An 18,653-nucleotide genomic window follows, 5' to 3' on the forward strand; every position below is an offset into this window, starting at 1 on the left:
CCTTCTCTAGCCCGGGATCGATCTCAGTACCTTGCGGTTGCGAAATTCTGAGCGGACGCTTCTAACCAACAGGAAAGAATTACGAATCATATTCATTTAATATGTATATAAACCTTCAAAACATTATGAATATAAACAGGCCACATAGAATGTAACACTGAAATAAATTTACCGAATCGAATCGAATAAGTTGAGAAAGAATATGAAAGAAAACGATTTAGACCATTTAGTACTGATAAGAATAAATAAGATATTCGCAACAGTCACACCAAACAGCTGCATGAGTCGGAGTTTTTGGAAAAAAATTATTATTTGATGAGAAGGATATGGGATATGTTTAGAATTGTATTTCAATGTCATCTTTTCAAAACTGAATGAAAAATGTTCATATAGCAACTCTCCTTGTTTTGGCTGTGACAATTCTTATGCAGCAAACGGTGAAAGATTCATTTCATTTGAAGGGTCCCCAAGAACTTTGTGCGCTTATAAAAAGATCGGCATGCTTTTGGAACTGATGGTAATTTACTATAACATTTTTTATTGTGTATTTTCGTAAAAACATAACAGATATAATTTTCTTCTTACTATCGACCACTATTCATCAATCGAAAAAATTATTTCACATCTGAGTTACAAATATTTCAAGAAACGACCAAGAGTAAAAAAAGAAATAAATTGTACAATCTTGGCACTTTGAAATTCAGACAAGTCTGAGCTTGAACGGGACTGACACTTGAATATGTAGGTATTTGTGATTTGTAGAATTACTTTTCATTCTACTAGACCTAGATCGATCGAAGTCAGCTTCAACTGAAATTGTTGCATCGTGAACATGTTGGGTTGCCTAGGCGCATAGAAAAACATAAAAAAAAAATTCGTTTGTCAATCACGCCAAAAATAACGTAGGACGCTTCGAAAGGTTTTTTGAAAAACAAAATAGTCTTCTGTAATATCGCCGCATTTATCGCACCATTTGTCATCTCTATTTAAATCATCTATATTAATTGAACCACAGTGATATTAAGCAGTTTTAAGTGGTGTAATTTGTGCCTTCTAACACATTTAATGCACTTAACCTTTAATTTTTTTCAAGCAGTCAGTTATCCATGGGATATTTTCTTAAATTTCTATAACTACAAAAGAGTTAGGTTGCACACATGAATGTCGTTGCCATGATAATTTTTCTTCTTGTAATGGTGCCTCTTCGTTAACAATATTGGTGATTATCATGGCGTGCATGAAATGCTTACTGTTGTTGTGTCGAACCATATCCGTAAGTTCCTTAGCCACGATTTATTTCGTCTACCAGGCCCTCTTCTGCCCTCAACCTTTCCCCGCAGAATGAGCTGCAACAAGTCATATCTCTGGCTGCTTCTCATTATATGCCCGAAATATTCCATAATCATTCACCAACTTCTACTTGTGCCTTTGTGAACATCACATATGCACTTTTGAATTGTAAAAAATAGATGGTTACGATAGATTTTACCGGATTTTACGATGCAAATATACCTATGCAATTGCTTAAAAGCAAAGAACTGCTTCTTTAATTGAAAACTCCTCTTTCTAATGTTAATATTTCGAGATCGATGGTTTATCAAATGGTATCGAATATATTCAGTGGAAGCAAATTAATGCGATGTTATATCTGAATCTAGTCGACTCATATTTTTTCTGGATATAAATATATGAATATAATATAAAAAAGATGATATAAAGTGGATGCTGAGGAATTTCCTCAAATTATATCCATAAAGGTGGTGGTCTTGATAATTCAAAAAATGAACACCCTATAATTAAGACACTACTTAATAATTAGGCGAAAGATAATTTGGCGTATAACAAGGGAAAGATAAAACTTTTCGAAATTTTTAATCGTCTAAAGATGGTGAATAAACGCAAAATTTCATGCTATCAGAAGCACGCCAATGCAGTCGTCATCTCTTTCTTCCTAAAATTTTCATAATATAAATGTTTGAATGAAAATGTCAGGTCTGTATTTCTGGATGGAACTTTGATTTACCAACACTGACGTGGGACGTCCTAAGCTTTCAGTCCGAGAGAATGACCACACTGAGAAAACAATTTATTAACTAAAATGCATATATATTAATACGTATAAGAAAGCTTGCCATCTATTGGTCGACAAGTGGAGAATAATTTTTTTTTTTGATGTTAACAAAAATAAATTGATTATTTATTAACTATATATTTTTGGGAAAAAAAGGTTCAGACTAAGATAACAAAACGATATTCATTTCTATCAAATAAACAATATTTGGACCAAATAAATTAGGCCTTAATAAATTTCTCAATATACCTTATGTTTCCGCTTTGCCATATTTTAGAATTGTGTTTCAACCTGTTGCATAATTTGCAAATTCATGAATGATAGAATCTTCCTAAATGGCCACCATCTGATGCCAAACTGTATATCGAGTGTTTTATATAATATTATACTATATAGATGTAGAGGATATCTGTCTGAATGAACCATTTATGATGCAGGTACATAATGAAAAGATAATAGATATGAAGAAGCGGCAGGGGAAGTGGATTTTCTGAAACTCAATGGTTAATTTGGCAGAATTTTTTTCTGAGTTTAAGTGCACATCATTCATTTTAAAATATCGTAGAGTATATATGGAAAGTCTTTGATTGAGATTTAAATTTTTTTATTTTTCTTTTTTTATTCGCGTTGAAAACTGATATGCTGGTTCAAAATACATGATGTATATACCCTTCAATAGGGTCTCATAAATTTTCATGGCACACCCACAAATTCCGAGACAAAAAATTCAATACAGACGCTCAGAAAGTGCAATAAATAAACTTGTTTTCTGTTTAATCAGATCTATGTTTTTCCACAAAAACGATATCATTTACTTTCAATCTATGAATGTTCTTCATGATTTGGCAAAACCTGTTTTATTTGTAAGAACAATCGACTAAACAATTGTTTTTAAATTTTGAGAGAAACCTTTAAAGCATTTCGATAATTACATACCAATTTGCATCAATAAAATATGCCAACATGATATTCATTCATGGATTCTGCCATCTGCGGAGGTTACGGAAAGAATTCCATAGAAGAATATACCGCAATAGAAATTCGTTGTCTACTGAAGGGATCTCGAGAACTATAGCAGCTAGAATAAAACGGATGACACATTCTCTAGCTCGGTTTTCCTTACTATTCTTAATCTGAAAACAGATCCAGCCTAACGGTCAAAGATTTTGAATTATGAACGAAAATTGAGAAATTGTCAATTTTAATGAAGCTGAATAACTCGCTTATTCGAACTCTTATTCGAAATCCGTTGTTACAATCTACAGGCACTTTTTCATGAGGAATTCGAAAATGATATTAAGAAATTTTTCGATCCGAGCATTTTCGAGATACCAAAGGTATTTCTGATTTTTCAAATGTAAACTATAGTTGAAAGTTCCTTCATCTTGCTCCAATTTTTTTGCTGATTTCAAAAATGTATCATATGTTGCTATTCACATAAATACAACGTAAAAGAAATCAATACTTTTTCCTGCTTTTCGATTCTCTGTTGAATTATAAGGAGGCTGGGTTACCATAGCAACCGTTAAATATGCATTATATTTTGTGAACCTGGGCCTCTATGACTTGAATCACGGATTGCTGAATAAATATTTCGATGAGTAATTTGCTATCGTTTGTTTTTGTTCTCGCGATGTTTGGTATGCTTATCTCATGATGGTTCGTTGACAAATGTACCTATTTTTCATCATCTTACTTCTGTAATGAATTTGATTTATAATATAACTGTCTCGTGAAGATTCTTTCACAAATAGAAAAACGATAATTGAATACATCTTCTTCTTTAATAATCGGACGAAAGTCTTTTACTCTCATTGAAAAGGTATCGATCTTGATATCGATATATAAAAAAAATAATTATTCGTCAGTCGGTGATTCCTATCGCAGAAGGTTAAGTTCACATAGGATTATGTGGAATTCACGAACGATAATGCATTTTCAACGGTCGCTATGGTTACGCCAGCCTATTACTGAAAATTCAAGAGTGAATCGAAAAGCAGGAAAAAGTATTGAATTTGTTTTCTTACGTTATATTCATGTGAATAGGGACATATGATACATATGATACAGCAAAAAAATTGCAGCCAGATGAATGAAATTTCAACTATAGTTTACATTTGAAAAATCAGAAATCCCTTTCGTATCTCGAAAATGACTAGTTCGAAAAATTTTTTGATATCATATTCGAATTCCTCATAAAAAAGTGCCTGTAGAATGTAACAACGGATTTCGCATACGAGTTCAAATAAGCGCTTCATTAAAAGTGACAATTTCTCAATTTTCGTTCATAACTCAAAATCTATGAACGTTAGGCTGGATCTGTTTTCAGTTTTGGATTAGTCAAGAAAAAAGAGCTCGGGAATGTGGCGTCCGTTTTCTTTTAGCTGCTATAGTTCTCGAGATCCCCTCAATAGACAACCGATTTTGCCCACCCTGTACAATAAACTGCTTCGTGATGGTCTCGTATACAAAGAAGGGCGGTGAACGCAAATGATCAAGATATTGTCATTTATTTTCCATTATCATAATATGTTGAATCATAGAATAGAAAAATGATTTATTTCAAACACGCCATAATGCATAAAGTTATCATGAATGCTTTTAAATATATTCCTTGAAAAGTTACGGTACTTTCAACATAAAGGGTTAATTCTGACAGTTCCACGTATTGACCGCTAATTGCTTTTTAATGCCCTTTCACAATATTCTTCTCCCTCCACAATACCTTACCATTTAAGTGCAGGACGGAGTCCTTTGGCTTCAGTATATCTCTTGAAGTTTCGAAGTGCAGCATTTTTTCTTGAGTGTGATTTCGGTCAATCTTAAATTTGTATTTTGAGAACTTGTTGGACAAACAAAATTTTGCAGTAAGTATGAAAGCGTTCATTTGAAATTTATATAATCTAATCAATATTGTCTGGTGCATTTTTCTTCAACAGTTACCATAAAATATTCATGATACTTTCATTCTTGTTGGTTGGCATATATTTTCAAATAACTCAAAGTAGGTAGTAGATAAATACTAAATATTTTCATGAATAAAATCTGTTCTAGAATAAATTATGATTATGAAATCTTTCATCACAAACAATTAAATTGTTATATTGGTTATTTTTCTATGATACCGCGATTGCAATCACATATTTCTAGTTTCCTGGAACGAGTAAAATAGCTTGTGAATTATGTGTGACGGAATTTTGTTTGTATAGATGATTTTCAAAGCTTGCTGTGAAATCAAAATACTCTTTATCAAGATTATTGATGACAATCTTGCTTTTTTCTGGATTTGTTCTAAGAGTTATTTCAATTATTTTCAGATATGCCACGACTTGTGTCACGAGCAACTACAAGGAAGCACATCATGAGGGAAGTGTATGACTACTCACCACCTGCCGAAAATCAGCAAATAGTGAAAATAACGGCAAGCAAAGGGAACAATCTACACGAAATAGAGACCGCAGATAAAACCAGATTTCTTGTGTCCATGCCAATGAGATACCGCCACTACATGTGGGTTAAACGTGGTAGTTTTGTCATAATACAACCTATTCACGAAGGTGTTAAGGTCAAAGGTGAAATTGTTAGAGTTTTGATCCCCCAACAAATAAAGAATTTCAAGGAAGACAAAATATGGCCTGCTGCGTTCTATGACAAACAAGAATTGGAGGAGAGTGATGATGATAATGACGATGATATCCCAATGAATACTAACAGAGTACAAGCAATGATCGAAATTTACAGTGACAGTGATTCCAGTGAAGATGATCCTAGTGATAACGATCAGAGTGACGATGATGATAGTGTTGGTGAAACGTAACCACCTTCGTAATTACTTATTCGAAAACCTGTATAGAATGTAAATATAATTAAGGAATTGCTGATTAATAAATTTTTCTGAAAATCTCCAAATTTGAATTCTTTCATTTCAATATGAATTTTTAATTCTTCCTAAAGTAGGTTATGAAATTTCACTGCCGCTCGATGTTTTGTAACTGAACATGGCACTCAGCTTGTAACAGATTGACGATATGTGAATAAGTATATCAGTAAACCAGTGGCGAATCAATAAAACTGGGACTCCCAGAACAAAACAAATTTTAGGCCTCTACTTTGTTGGATATATGTAGTATATTTTTTCGGAATTCGAATATATTCATTTAGTGATGATTTTCATTTGTGGGATAGCAGCAATATTCAATTAAATCGTAAATTCTTTTTTCTTGCTCAAGCGAGAAGAGAAAGGTGGTTTAAGATGCATTTTTTCTTATTCAATTTATTTCGATTCCAAGTAGGTAATGCCAATATTTCAAGAAATTTCTGATTACAGTAGGTATCTTAATTGTGAAATTATATATTGTCGAGTGAAATTCTGAGTCAAAATTGAAGATCTATAAACTGTTGATGATCTTCCATATATTTATACACTATTTCATCTCTAATTTATATATTTTCAAATTCGTAAGCCTTTTATAATATTTATTTATAGTTTTTTCACTAACGTATTATTGAATTTCAGTTCTCCTGATGAAGAGATTCTAAACAAATAATCTTGAAAGCTCGAGCAAGAAAAAAGAGTTCACGATTTAATTATTGATTTCTGCTATCATATATATTCATATTATCCTGATTCTCTATAGGTACCGAAGTACCCCTAAGAAGCTCCGAAAGCTTGTGGGAGTTCGGAGAATCAGTTGTGTTCTGTGTAGGCTTTGTTACTGTGTCCTTACGCCACCTTAGGCACAGCACTGTTAATTTGAACCCAACAGTGAATGGCATCCCGTAACAGTATGGACTAGAAAATTCCTTCTCTAGCCCGGGATCGATCTCAGTACCTTGCGGTTGCGAAATTCTGAGCGGACGCTTCTAACCAACAGGAAAGAATTACGAATCATATTCATTTAATATGTATATAAACCTTCAAAACATTATGAATATAAACAGGCCACATAGAATGTAACACTGAAATAAATTTACCGAATCGAATAAGTTGAGAAAGAATATGGAAGAAAACGATTTAGACCATTTAGTACTGATAAAAATAAATAAGATATTCGCAACAGTCACACCAAACAGCTGCATAAGTCGGAGTTTTTGGAAAAAAATTATTATTTGATGAGAAGGATATGGGATATGTGTAGAATTGTATTTCAATGTCATCTTTTCAAAACTGAATGAAAAATGTTCATATAGCAACTCTCCTTGTTTTGGCTGTGACAATTCTTATGCAGCAAACGGTGAAAGATTCATTTCATTTGAAGGGTCCCCAAGAACTTTGTGCGCTTATAAAAAGATCGGCATGCTTTTGGAACTGATGGTAATTTACTATAACATTTTTTATTGTGTATTTTCGTGAAAACATAACAGATATAATTTTCTTCTTACTATCGACCACTATTTATCAATCGAAAAAATTATTTCACATCTGAGTTACAAATATTTCAAGAAACGACCAAGAGTAAAAAAAGAAATAAATTGTACAATCTTGGCACTTTGAAATTCAGACAAGTCTGAGCTTGAACGGGACTGACACTTGAATATGTAGGTATTTGTGATTTGTAGAATTACTTTTCATTCTACTAGACCTAGATCGATCGAAGTCAGCTTCAACTGAAATTGTTGCATCGTGAACATGTTGGGTTGCCTAGGCGCATAGAAAAACATAAAAAAAAAATTCATTTGTCAATCACGCCAAAAATAACGTAGGACGCTTCGAAAGGTTTTCTGAAAAACAAAATAGTCTTCTGTAATATCGCCGCATTTATCGCACCATTTGTCATCTCTATTTAAATCATCTATATTAATTGAACCACAGTGATATTAAGCAGTTTTAAGTGGTGTACTTTGTGCCTTCTAACACATTTAATGCACTTAACCTTTAATTTTTTTCAAGCAGTCAGTTATCCATGGGATATTTTCTTAAATTTCTATAACTACAAAAGAGTTAGGTTGCACACATGAATGTCGTTGCCATGATAATTTCTCTTCTTGTAATGGTGCCTCTTCGTTAACAATATTGGTGATTATCATGGCGTGCATGAAATGCTTACTGTTGTTGTGTCGAACCATATCCGTAAGTTCCTTAGCCACGATTTATTTCGTCTACCAGGCCCTCTTCTGCCCTCAACCTTTCCCCGCAGAATGAGCTGCAACAAGTCATATCTCTGGCTGCTTCTCATTATATGCCCGAAATATTCCATAATCATTCACCAACTTCTACTTGTGCCTTTGTGAACATCACATATGCACTTTTGAATTGTAAAAAATAGATGGTTACGATAGATTTTACCGGATTTTACGATGCAAATATACCTATGCAATTGCTTAAAAGCAAAGAACTGCTTTTTTAATTGAAAACTCCTCTTTCTAATGTTAATATTTCGAGATCGATGGTTTATCAAATGGTATCGAATATATTCAGTGGAAGCAAATTAATGCGATGTTATATCTGAATCTAGTCGACTCATATTTTTTCTGGATATAAATATATGAATATAATATAAAAAAGATGATATAAAGTGGATGCTGAGGAATTTCCTCAAATTATATCCATAAAGGTGGTGGTCTTGATAATTCGAAAAATGAACACTCTATAATTAAGACACTACTTAATAATTAGGCGAAAGATAATTTGGCGTATAACAAGGGAAAGATAAAACTTTTCGAAATTTTTAATCGTCTAAAGATGGTGAATAAACGCAAAATTTCATGCTATCAGAAGCACGCCAATGCAGTCGTCATCTCTTTCTTCCTAAAATTTTCATAATATAAATGTTTGAATGAAAATGTCAGGTCTGTATTTCTGGATGGAACTTTGATTTACCAACACTGACGTAGGACGTCCTAAGCTTTCAGTCCGAGAGAATGACCACACTGAGAAAACAATTTATTAACTAAAATGCATATATATTAATACCTATAGGAAAGCTTGCCATCTATTGGTCGACAAGTAGGGAATAAATTTTTTTTTGATGTTAAAAATAAATTGATTATTTATTAACTATATATTTTTGGGAAAAAAAGGTTCAGACTAAGATAACAAAACGATATTCATTTCTATCAAATAAACTATCTTTGGACCAAATAAATTAGGCCTCAATAAATTTCTCATTATACCTTATGTTTCCGCTTTGCCATATTTTAGAATTGTGTTTCAACCTGTTGCATAATTTGCGAATTCATGAATGATAGAATCTTCCTAAATGGCCACCATCTGATGCCAAACTGTATATCCAGGGCCGCGCCTAGCCAAAGATGCGCCCCTGGGCGAATAATATAAATCCGCCCCTTTTTGTTATTTCTTAGATTGACATTGTAAATAACAATAAATTGAAAAAATTTGAAAGTTTTCAACACACTTCCGTTTTTCCATTCCGTTTTAGAAACAAGATGGTTTTTTCTCCTCTTTTGACATTTGTAAGTATTCTTCGGATAAAAACAAATCCTCTTTTTTTCTAACGAGGTAGGAGGTCGGCAAGTGTTTTTTGTCGAAAAAAACGACCTGAATGATTTTCATACTCATTCTGATTCTCTGATTCTTATACTCATTCATTGAATTGATGTGGCCGATACTTGACTAAAATCCATAGTTGAAATCAACACAGATTATATGATTTTCACAAATTGAGTTTTAAACCACGACACATGTTTTGCTAACACAATATTCACCCACCTGAAGATGCTATTGTGATAGCGAAACACGTGTCGTGGTTTGAAACTCAATTTGTGAAAATCGTATACTCATTCATTCTGAATGAACAATTACTCTCCTCAAATTATTCTGACAGCGACAAGGCTTTTTTCTAATTTTGACATACAAAGTGACACTTTTTGAAACTCATTGACGTTTTGAAACGTTTCACTTTTCGCAACCAGTTACGCAAAATATTTCGTAACTGATGATTAAACGATACTTGCTTTCATATTAACGTTGTGAAAAATTGAATTATTTCCGTCACTAGACAATTTTGAAGGAATCTCCGAGAGAAGCTTTTAAGGACATTTTTCATACTTTTAATTTGAATTCATAACAACATCATATTCAAAATTAGAAAAAATATTGTGTGAATCACATTGGGAAACACTATTTTTCGTATTTCGCGTTTTTTTGCCCTCATTACGAAAAATAATTCTTTTCCCAACTAGTTGCACAAATTATTAATTCACCACTATTAACCAGTAGGAAATATTCTTATTCAGTGGTGAAAAAACAATATGTTATATGAAATTTGGCTGCGGCACGCATGGAAATTCTAAATCAGAACTGCACCATAAATATTAAAAAAATATATATCATCTTAATGTTATTACGGCAGTACGATAGTAGAATGAATGATGAATCTATAATTCACCTTAATTGAGTCTCAGTGTATATCACGATTTGCAGTTCAAAATCTAAGTAGGATTCACGATGCACTTTTTCTTGCAAATAACGTACGTCTGTTTGGCATCAGGGGCGGAATTTTAAGTTTGGACTAGAAAACTTCTCGTGTAAAAAAGTTCATAGCATCAAATGAATATCTAGTCGGACGCAAATGCACAAATTTATCTAATATCCGAAATCATTAAAGGCGCCGCCGTCCAATCATAATCCTAAATATAACTGTCACGGTAGTGGACACTTTTTTATTACAACTTATTAAGGATATAACTTATCAAGTTTGTCGGCATTCTCTTTTATGAGCGTTATCCCATCACCGATCGTTTTTTGGTTTCGAGACGGCTTCTTTGATATTTCTGAAAGGATTTTTATTTTCAATTCTCCAATACAATCACATCGTTGTTTTCCGAAAGGGGTGCAAGATACAACCAAGTTTCCATATTCTTATTCTATAGAAATATACGAGGGGCTCATAAATTTTCGAGATTCATATTATTTTATGCATTAATTATCAAAAAGTAATTTTCGGATTTCATTATAATTGTGCGAAATTTATTTCTGGAATATGATCCATGAAAGACCGTTATGCGACCGGGTCGCCTGAGGCGCCCCTATAGACTCGGCGCCCCTGGGCCTTGCCCATTCTGTCCCTGAGGGCGGCGCGGCCCTGTGTATATCGAGTGTTTTATATAATATACTATATAGAGGTAGGGGATATCTGTCTCAATGAACCATTTATGATGCAGGTACACCATGAAAAGATAATAGACATGAAGAAGCGGCAGGGGAAGTGGATTTTCTGAAACTCAATGGTTAATTTGGCAGAATTTTTTTTCTGAGTTTAAGTCCACATCATTCATTTTAAAATATCGTAGAGTATATATGGAAAGTCTTTGATTGAGATTTAAATTTTTTCATTTTTCTTATTTTTATTCGCGTTGAAAACTGATATGCTGGTTCAAACTGAATGATGTATATACTATATTTTACTACTCAAGTGCCGGGTAAAGTACCCTTGTCTTCAGTATAAGTTTTTAAGTTCCAGAGTGCGGAATATTCTCCAGAGTGTGCTTTCGGTCTATCCGTAAGTTAGGTGTGCCCTGAAGATTGGAATATTTGAATTCCTGAACGTAAAAGACTATTTGGAAGCCAAAATTTTGCAGTAAGTAACAATTATTCTCACTATAATAAATCAATATTTTCAATTTTTTATATATTGTTCGCTATTTGAAAGCAATCTTTTCCATTTCTAATTAAATTTGTCGGTTCTGTTGCTAATTTTACCTTTCATTGTAGTACCTACCTATCCAAGGAGGATTTCACGCTAGCAATATTTCATACTATTTTTAATTAGTTTACATCTCATTCAATTTTGTGAAGTTAGAAGGTTGTACCGAATCGAACTATTTTCACATTTCCTTATTTCCATTCTGTAAACTCCAGAAATAAATATTTCTTTTCATGAGTACCGATTTCTACAGAAAAAATATTGTTTCAAATGTTCAGAAAAAAAGCACTTTGGTTTGATGTCAAGGTGAGAGACCATTTATGACATGTATCATCAAAAATCATTAAATTGTATGAGCCAATATTGACTCCAGGATCAATCAGTTTTCTACCATACCGCAATTTCATATCAACACTGGGCGATGAATAATATTCAGTGACGACATTTTCTCAGTATATGGAGGAGTATTTGTGTGCACCTCAGTTAAAATGGCGGTCTTATCAGCTAATCCGAAATACCCTGTGACAATGTGTCTTCCTGATTACGGGTTTTATCTGAATTATAATTGATTTTCTTTGTGTTTTTCGAAAGAAATGTCAAACTAGAATATTTTCTGAGTTGCAAAACTTGATGGAGCATGGAATTTTTTATTTTTGTTGATAAGAATCCCAGGAAATTATGAAGAGACCGCAGATAAAACCAGATTTCTTGTGTCCATGCCAATGAGATACCGCCACTACATGTGGGTTAAACCTGGTAGTTTCGTCATAATACAACCTATTCAGGAAGGTGTTAAGGTCAAAGGTGAAATTGTTAGAGTTTTGATCACCCAACATATAAAGTATTTCATGGAAGACAAAATATGGCCTGCTGCGTTCTATGAAAAACCAGAATTGGAGGAAAGTGATGATGATAACGACGATGATATCCCAAGGAATACTAACAGAGTACAAGCAATAATCGAAATCTCCAGTGGCAATGATTCTAGTGAATATGATCCCAGTGACAGTGATCAAAGCGGCGATGATAGTGTTGGTGAAGCGTAATCACTTTGGCAATTAGTATTTTGAATTGTAAAAATGTAAATAAATTAGGAACTTTTCAATAAATATTACCCTTAAAATCTACAGATTTGAGGTTTTTCATTTCAATATAAATCCCGTCGTTTTCAGTTCGTCCTAGAATAAGTAATGAAATATAGGCAGCAAATTTTTGACATTTTTCATTAATCGATGTAGGTATATCGTTGGATTGATGGCCACTTGTTGCTGAATCAAAAAAAAAATTAGTCTCAAAAGGTTCAAAACTACATAGTATTTTATTGTTGAAACGTTTGCTGTAAGTTTCTAATAGAATGGTTATTATTGCTTTCAACTAGATCACGTTGATATATCTGATATCTTCCAGAAAAACAGTAGATAAAAAATACCGTACTAAATAATTTTATTCAAATTATTATTGGTATTGAAATTGACATATTTCATATTTCTTTTAATTTTTGCAATGGCTTCTGATGTTGTTTCAAGAATACTATAATACTTATTGTCATTTCATCAACTGAGGGTGTCAGAAGGCAAGGGGTATGAGTACAAAAAAATTTATTGAGATATTTTAATTTGTTAAATTTTTACCCAAGAACAATCCTAGAAACTGGAAATCCATGAGTTATACAGCACACATTATTTATTTTGAGCATTATTTTGCTTTCCGGGCCGTAGTTTGTTACAGCGTTGTTGAACATGCAACTTTCGAAAAAAAATTTTTTTTTCAGATAGGATCCAAGTTCACTTGGATCATTGAAGCTCTAAAAAACTGTTAAAATATGATGAGTAGTAATATTTCTTTTTGATAATTTACAACACTAAGACTTGTCGAATGAATATACAAATCTGCATGTGCATAATTATTTTACTCGAGTATAACATCGATGTAGATTCAGATTTGTAGTAAAACAAGAAGAAGAATTGTATAAAACACCCTTTCAACACAATTTAAAATTTCACTACCATCAAAATATAGGTAGTTGTCCAGCCAATATAATGATAATAATGCACATGCACTCAAAGTAGGACCAAGTTGAATGTTCAGCATGCATATACAGTCATAGTTATCCATACCTAAAAAATAAATTAAAGGAGTATAAGTTAATCTGCTAAGTGTATTTATAGTATTTATAGTTCCTTCTTTTGGACTTGGCTATTCGATATTGGACTGAAGGCTTCTCCAACTCTCAGATAATAAAAATTGAATAGAAAGTAACTATGCATAGTGAAAAACATAAAAATGAAGATATGCTTATGTTGATGACAAACATCTCAGTTAAATTCTATTCAAACAGGCCAGAGTTCTAGAAATTCAGAGAAGAGTGGTTCCGAAAAGAATATACATACCTCTTTCAATTACAGATCCGATAACATTCACAGACATTTATTGCACCATAATTAGGTACCTACCATTTTTGTATACAGGTCTCTAAACTTGTCAGATTATTGTTTATTTCCCTCAAGAATTGAGGCTGCCATAGAATTTGTATTCGAAGAAATTTCATGATGTATACATAATCCTTCGATAATAATGCGCATTTATGATGATTAAACACTGGGCTAATGTCAGGTAAAATAGTGTAAATGTAGTAAAATAGTTGGTGTAAAAATAAATTCGGTATATCAAGAATCTGCAGAACTGACTAAATATAAAATTGATGAAAATTTTACACGTACAGGATGTCCGACTCAAATTGTCTCTATACCTTATTGTGGAAACTAAAGGATCTAGAAGAAAAAGTTTATTACAAAAATTGTTTGTTTTGATTAAACTTTTATTTTTTATAACTCAACTCAATACAGGGTGCTCCGTTTTTTCCCTGTTGGTATCAACTTCCTTATTTTGAATAGAACATCCCGTATATAATTGAATTTATGAATTTCTTGTCAAATTTTAAGGTAATTGTGGTATGACAAGGTGGGTTATAAGAAATAAAATTTCAATCGATTACAGACAAGTTTTGTATTTAACTTTTTCAACGACCTCCTTTAGTTTCCACAATAAGGTATAGGGACACCTAGTACAAATATAAGCTTTTGCGAGCTGAAAATCTACCCATAATCAAACAAGGTTTTAGCCTTGAACACTATCGAGTTCGGTTTATATTGTGCCTCCCAGATTATGATCCCGTATCCAAACAAAAGCTTTATTTTTCATGATCTGCTCTTAACTGAAAACTATTAACAATATAAATTCCTGTGAATTGAACAAGTTTGTGAGAAATGAACTGTTATTATAGAACTGTGCATTTCACTAATCAAAACGAAAACAGATAAAACCAAAACTATGGCACTACAACGATAATGAACTCAACAATTTGAGCAGGACATGTATGGTGAAATAATGAAGAATTTTCAAGAGAGATATAGAGAAAATCGAAGTTAATCTAATGTAAGAGACGGCTTAAAGAATTCAACAACAACTACGAAACTAGAATCTCATCTTGGAGAACGATCAATGTGTGATAAATTGAATGACAACTTCATTCTATTGTTCGAAAATTATTTCCAAGAAGTGATAGCAGCAATGGATTTCATAGAGAACAATAACAATATGAAACAAGCGAAGAGTTCTCTTACCCTTCTACTCGTTCGAAAACCTATCCCTGTACAGGCTGGGCAAAATTCGTTGTCTACTGAAGGGATCTCGAGAACTATAGCAGCTAGAATAAAACGGATGACACATTCTCTAGCTCTGTTTTCCTTTCTATTCTTAATCTGAAAATAGATCCAGCCTAACGGTCATAGATTTGGAATTATGAACGAAAATTGAGAAATTGTCATTTTTAATGAAGCTGAATAACTCGCTTATTCGAACTCTCATTCGAAATCCGTTGTTACAATCTACAGGCACTTTTTCATGAGGAATTCGAAAATGATATTAAGAAATTTTTCGATCCAAGCATTTTCGAGATACCAAAGGTATTTCTGATTTTTCAAATGTAAACTATAGTTGAAAATTCCTTCATCTTGCTCCAATTTTTTTGCTGATTTCAAAAATGTATCATATGTTGCTATTCACATAAATACAACGTAAAAAAAAAATCAATACTTTTTCCCGCTTTTCGATTCTCTGTTGAATTATAAGTAGGCTGGGTTGCCATAGCAACCGTTAAATATGCATTATATTTTGTGAACCTGGGCCTCTATGACTTGAATCACGGATTGCTGAATAAATATTTCGATGAGTAATTTGCTATCGTTTGTTTTTGTTCTCGCGATGTTTGGCATTCTCATCTTATGATGGTTCGTTGACAGATGTACCTATTTTTCATCATCTTACTTCTGTAATGAATTTGATTTATAATATAACTGTCTCGTGAAGATTCTTTCACAAATAGAAAAACGATAATTGAATACATCTTCTTCTTTAATAATCGGACGAAAGTCTTTTACTCTCATTGAAAAGGTATCGATCTTGATATCGATATATAAAAAAAATAATTATTCGTCAGTTGGTGATTCCTATCGCAGAAGGTTAAGTTCACATAGGATTATGTGGAATTCACGAACGATAATGCATTTTCAACGGTCGCTATGGTTACGCCAGCCTACTGAAAATTCGAGAGTGAATCGAAAAGCAGGAAAAAGTATTGAATTTGTTTTCTTACGTTATATTCATGTGAATAGGGACATATGATACATATGATACAGCAAAAAAATTGCAGCAAGATGAATGAAATTTCAACTATAGTTTACATTTGAAAAATCAGAAATCCCTTTCGTATCTCGAAAATGACTGGTTCGAAAAATTTCTTGATATCATATTCGAATTCCTCATAAAAAAGTGCCTGTAGAATGTAACAACGGATTTCGCATACGAGTTCAAATAAGCTCTTCATTAAAAATGACAATTTCTCAATTTTCGTTCATAACTCAAAATCTATGAACGTTAGGCTGGATCTGTTTTCAGTTTTGGATTAGTCAAGAAAAAAGAGTTCGGGAATGTGCCGTCCGTTTTCTTCTAGCTGCTATAGTTCTCGAGATCCCCTCAATAGACAACCGATTTTGCCCACCCTGTACAATAAACTGCTTCGTGATGCTCTCGTATACAAAGAAGGGCGGTGAACGCAAATGATCAAGATATTGTCGTTTATTTTCCATTATCATAATATGTTGAATCATAGAATAGAAAAATGATTTATTTCAAACACGCCATAATGCATAAAGTTATCATGAATGCTTTTAAATATATTCCTTGAAAAGTTACGGTACTTTCAACATAAAGGGTTAATTCTGACAGTTCCACGTATTGACCGCTAATTGCTTTTTAATGCCCTTTCACAATATTCTTCTCCCTCCACAATACCTTACCATTTAAGTGCAGGACGGAGTCCTTTGGCTTCAGTATAACTCTTGAAGTTTCGAAGTGCAGCATTTTTTCTTGAGTGTGATTTTGGTCAATCTTAAATTTGTGTTTTGAGAACTTGTTGGACAAACAAAATTTTGCAGTAAGTATGAAAGCGTTCATTTGAAATTTATATAATCTAATCAATATTGTCTGGTGCTTTTTTCTTCAACAGTTACCATAAAATATTCATGATACTTTCATTCTTGTTGGTTGGCATATATTTTCAAATAACTTAAAGTAGGTAGTAGATAAATACTAAATATTTTCATGAATAAAATCTGTTCTAGAATAAATTATGATTATGAAATCTTTCATCACAAACAATTAAATTGTTATATTGGTTATTTTTCTATGATACCGCAATTGCAATTGAATTGTTATATTGGTTATTTTTCTATGATACCGCGATTGCAATCACATATTTCTAGTTTCCTGGAACGAGTAAAATAGCTTGTGAATTATGTGTGACGAAATTTTGTTTGTATAGATGATTTTCAAAGCTTGCTGTGAAATCAAAATACTCTTTATCAAGATTATTGATGACAATCTTGCTTTTTTCTGGATTTGTTCTAAGAGTTATTTCAATTATTTTCAGATATGCCACGACTTGTGTCACGAGCAACTACAAGGAAGCACATCATGAGGGAAGTGTATGACTACTCACCACCTGCCGAAAATCAGCAAATAGTGAAAATAACGGCCAGCAAAGGGAACAATCTACACGAAATAGAGACCGCAGATAAAACCAGATTTCTTGTGTCCATGCCAATGAGATACCGCCACTACATGTGGGTTAAACGTGGTAGTTTTGTCATAATACAACCTATTCACGAAGGTGTTAAGGTCAAAGGTGAAATTGTTAGAGTTTTGATCCCCCAACAAATAAAGAATTTCAAGGAAGACAAAATATGGCCTGCTGCGTTCTATGACAAACAAGAATTGGAGGAGAGTGATGATGATAATGACGATGATATCCCAATGAATACTAACAGAGTACAAGCAATGATCGAAATTTACAGTGACAGTGATTCCAGTGAAGATGATCCTAGTGATAACGATCAGAGTGACGATGATGATAGTGTTGGTGAAACGTAACCACCTTCGTAATTACTTATTCGAAAACTTGTATAGAATGTAAATATAATTAAGGAATTGCTAATTAATAAATTTTTCTGAAAATCTCCAAATTTGAATTTTTTCATTTCAATATGAATTTTTAATTCGTCCTAAAGTAGGTTATGAAATTTCACTGCCGCTCGATGTTTTGTAACTGAACATGGCACTCAGCTTGTAACAGATTGACGATATGTGAATAAGTATATCAGTAAACCAGTGGCGAATCAATAAAACTGGGACTCCCAGAACAAAACAAATTTTAGGCCTCTACTTTGTTGGATATATGTAGTATATTTTTTCGGAATTCGAATATATTCATTTAGTGATGATTTTCATTTGTGGGATAGCAGCAATATTCAATTAAGGCCCGGTACTTTCACGTGCGAATAAATAAATTTATTCGCATTTATTAAGTCTTATTCGTAAGATTAGTAAAAATGCAGTCTTTTCACTTTCAGATAGTGTTA

The 18,653-nt window shown here is 32.8% G+C and overlaps 2 protein-coding genes across 2 annotated transcripts; both read left to right on the top strand.

The window, feature by feature from the left end:
• Positions 1 to 4,910: 4,910 nt before the first annotated feature.
• LOC123314289 (probable RNA-binding protein EIF1AD) lies at positions 4,911 to 5,894 on the top strand. The gene is made up of 2 exons (XM_044899462.1): positions 4,911 to 4,938; positions 5,389 to 5,894. Exon 2 carries the CDS (start codon positions 5,391 to 5,393, stop codon positions 5,886 to 5,888), a length of 498 nt encoding a protein of 165 aa, XP_044755397.1. The 5' UTR covers positions 4,911 to 4,938; positions 5,389 to 5,390; the 3' UTR covers positions 5,889 to 5,894.
• Positions 5,895 to 17,788: 11,894 nt separating this feature from the next.
• LOC123314298 (probable RNA-binding protein EIF1AD) lies at positions 17,789 to 18,257 on the top strand. The gene has a single exon (XM_044899472.1). The coding sequence runs from the start codon at positions 17,833 to 17,835 to the stop codon at positions 18,163 to 18,165; it is 333 nt and encodes a 110-aa protein (XP_044755407.1). The 5' UTR covers positions 17,789 to 17,832; the 3' UTR covers positions 18,166 to 18,257.
• Positions 18,258 to 18,653: the final 396 nt, after the last annotated feature.

Source organism: Coccinella septempunctata, chromosome 5 (assembly GCF_907165205.1).
Source record: "Coccinella septempunctata chromosome 5, icCocSept1.1, whole genome shotgun sequence".
In the NCBI taxonomy this organism is placed as follows: domain Eukaryota; kingdom Metazoa; phylum Arthropoda; class Insecta; order Coleoptera; family Coccinellidae; genus Coccinella; species Coccinella septempunctata.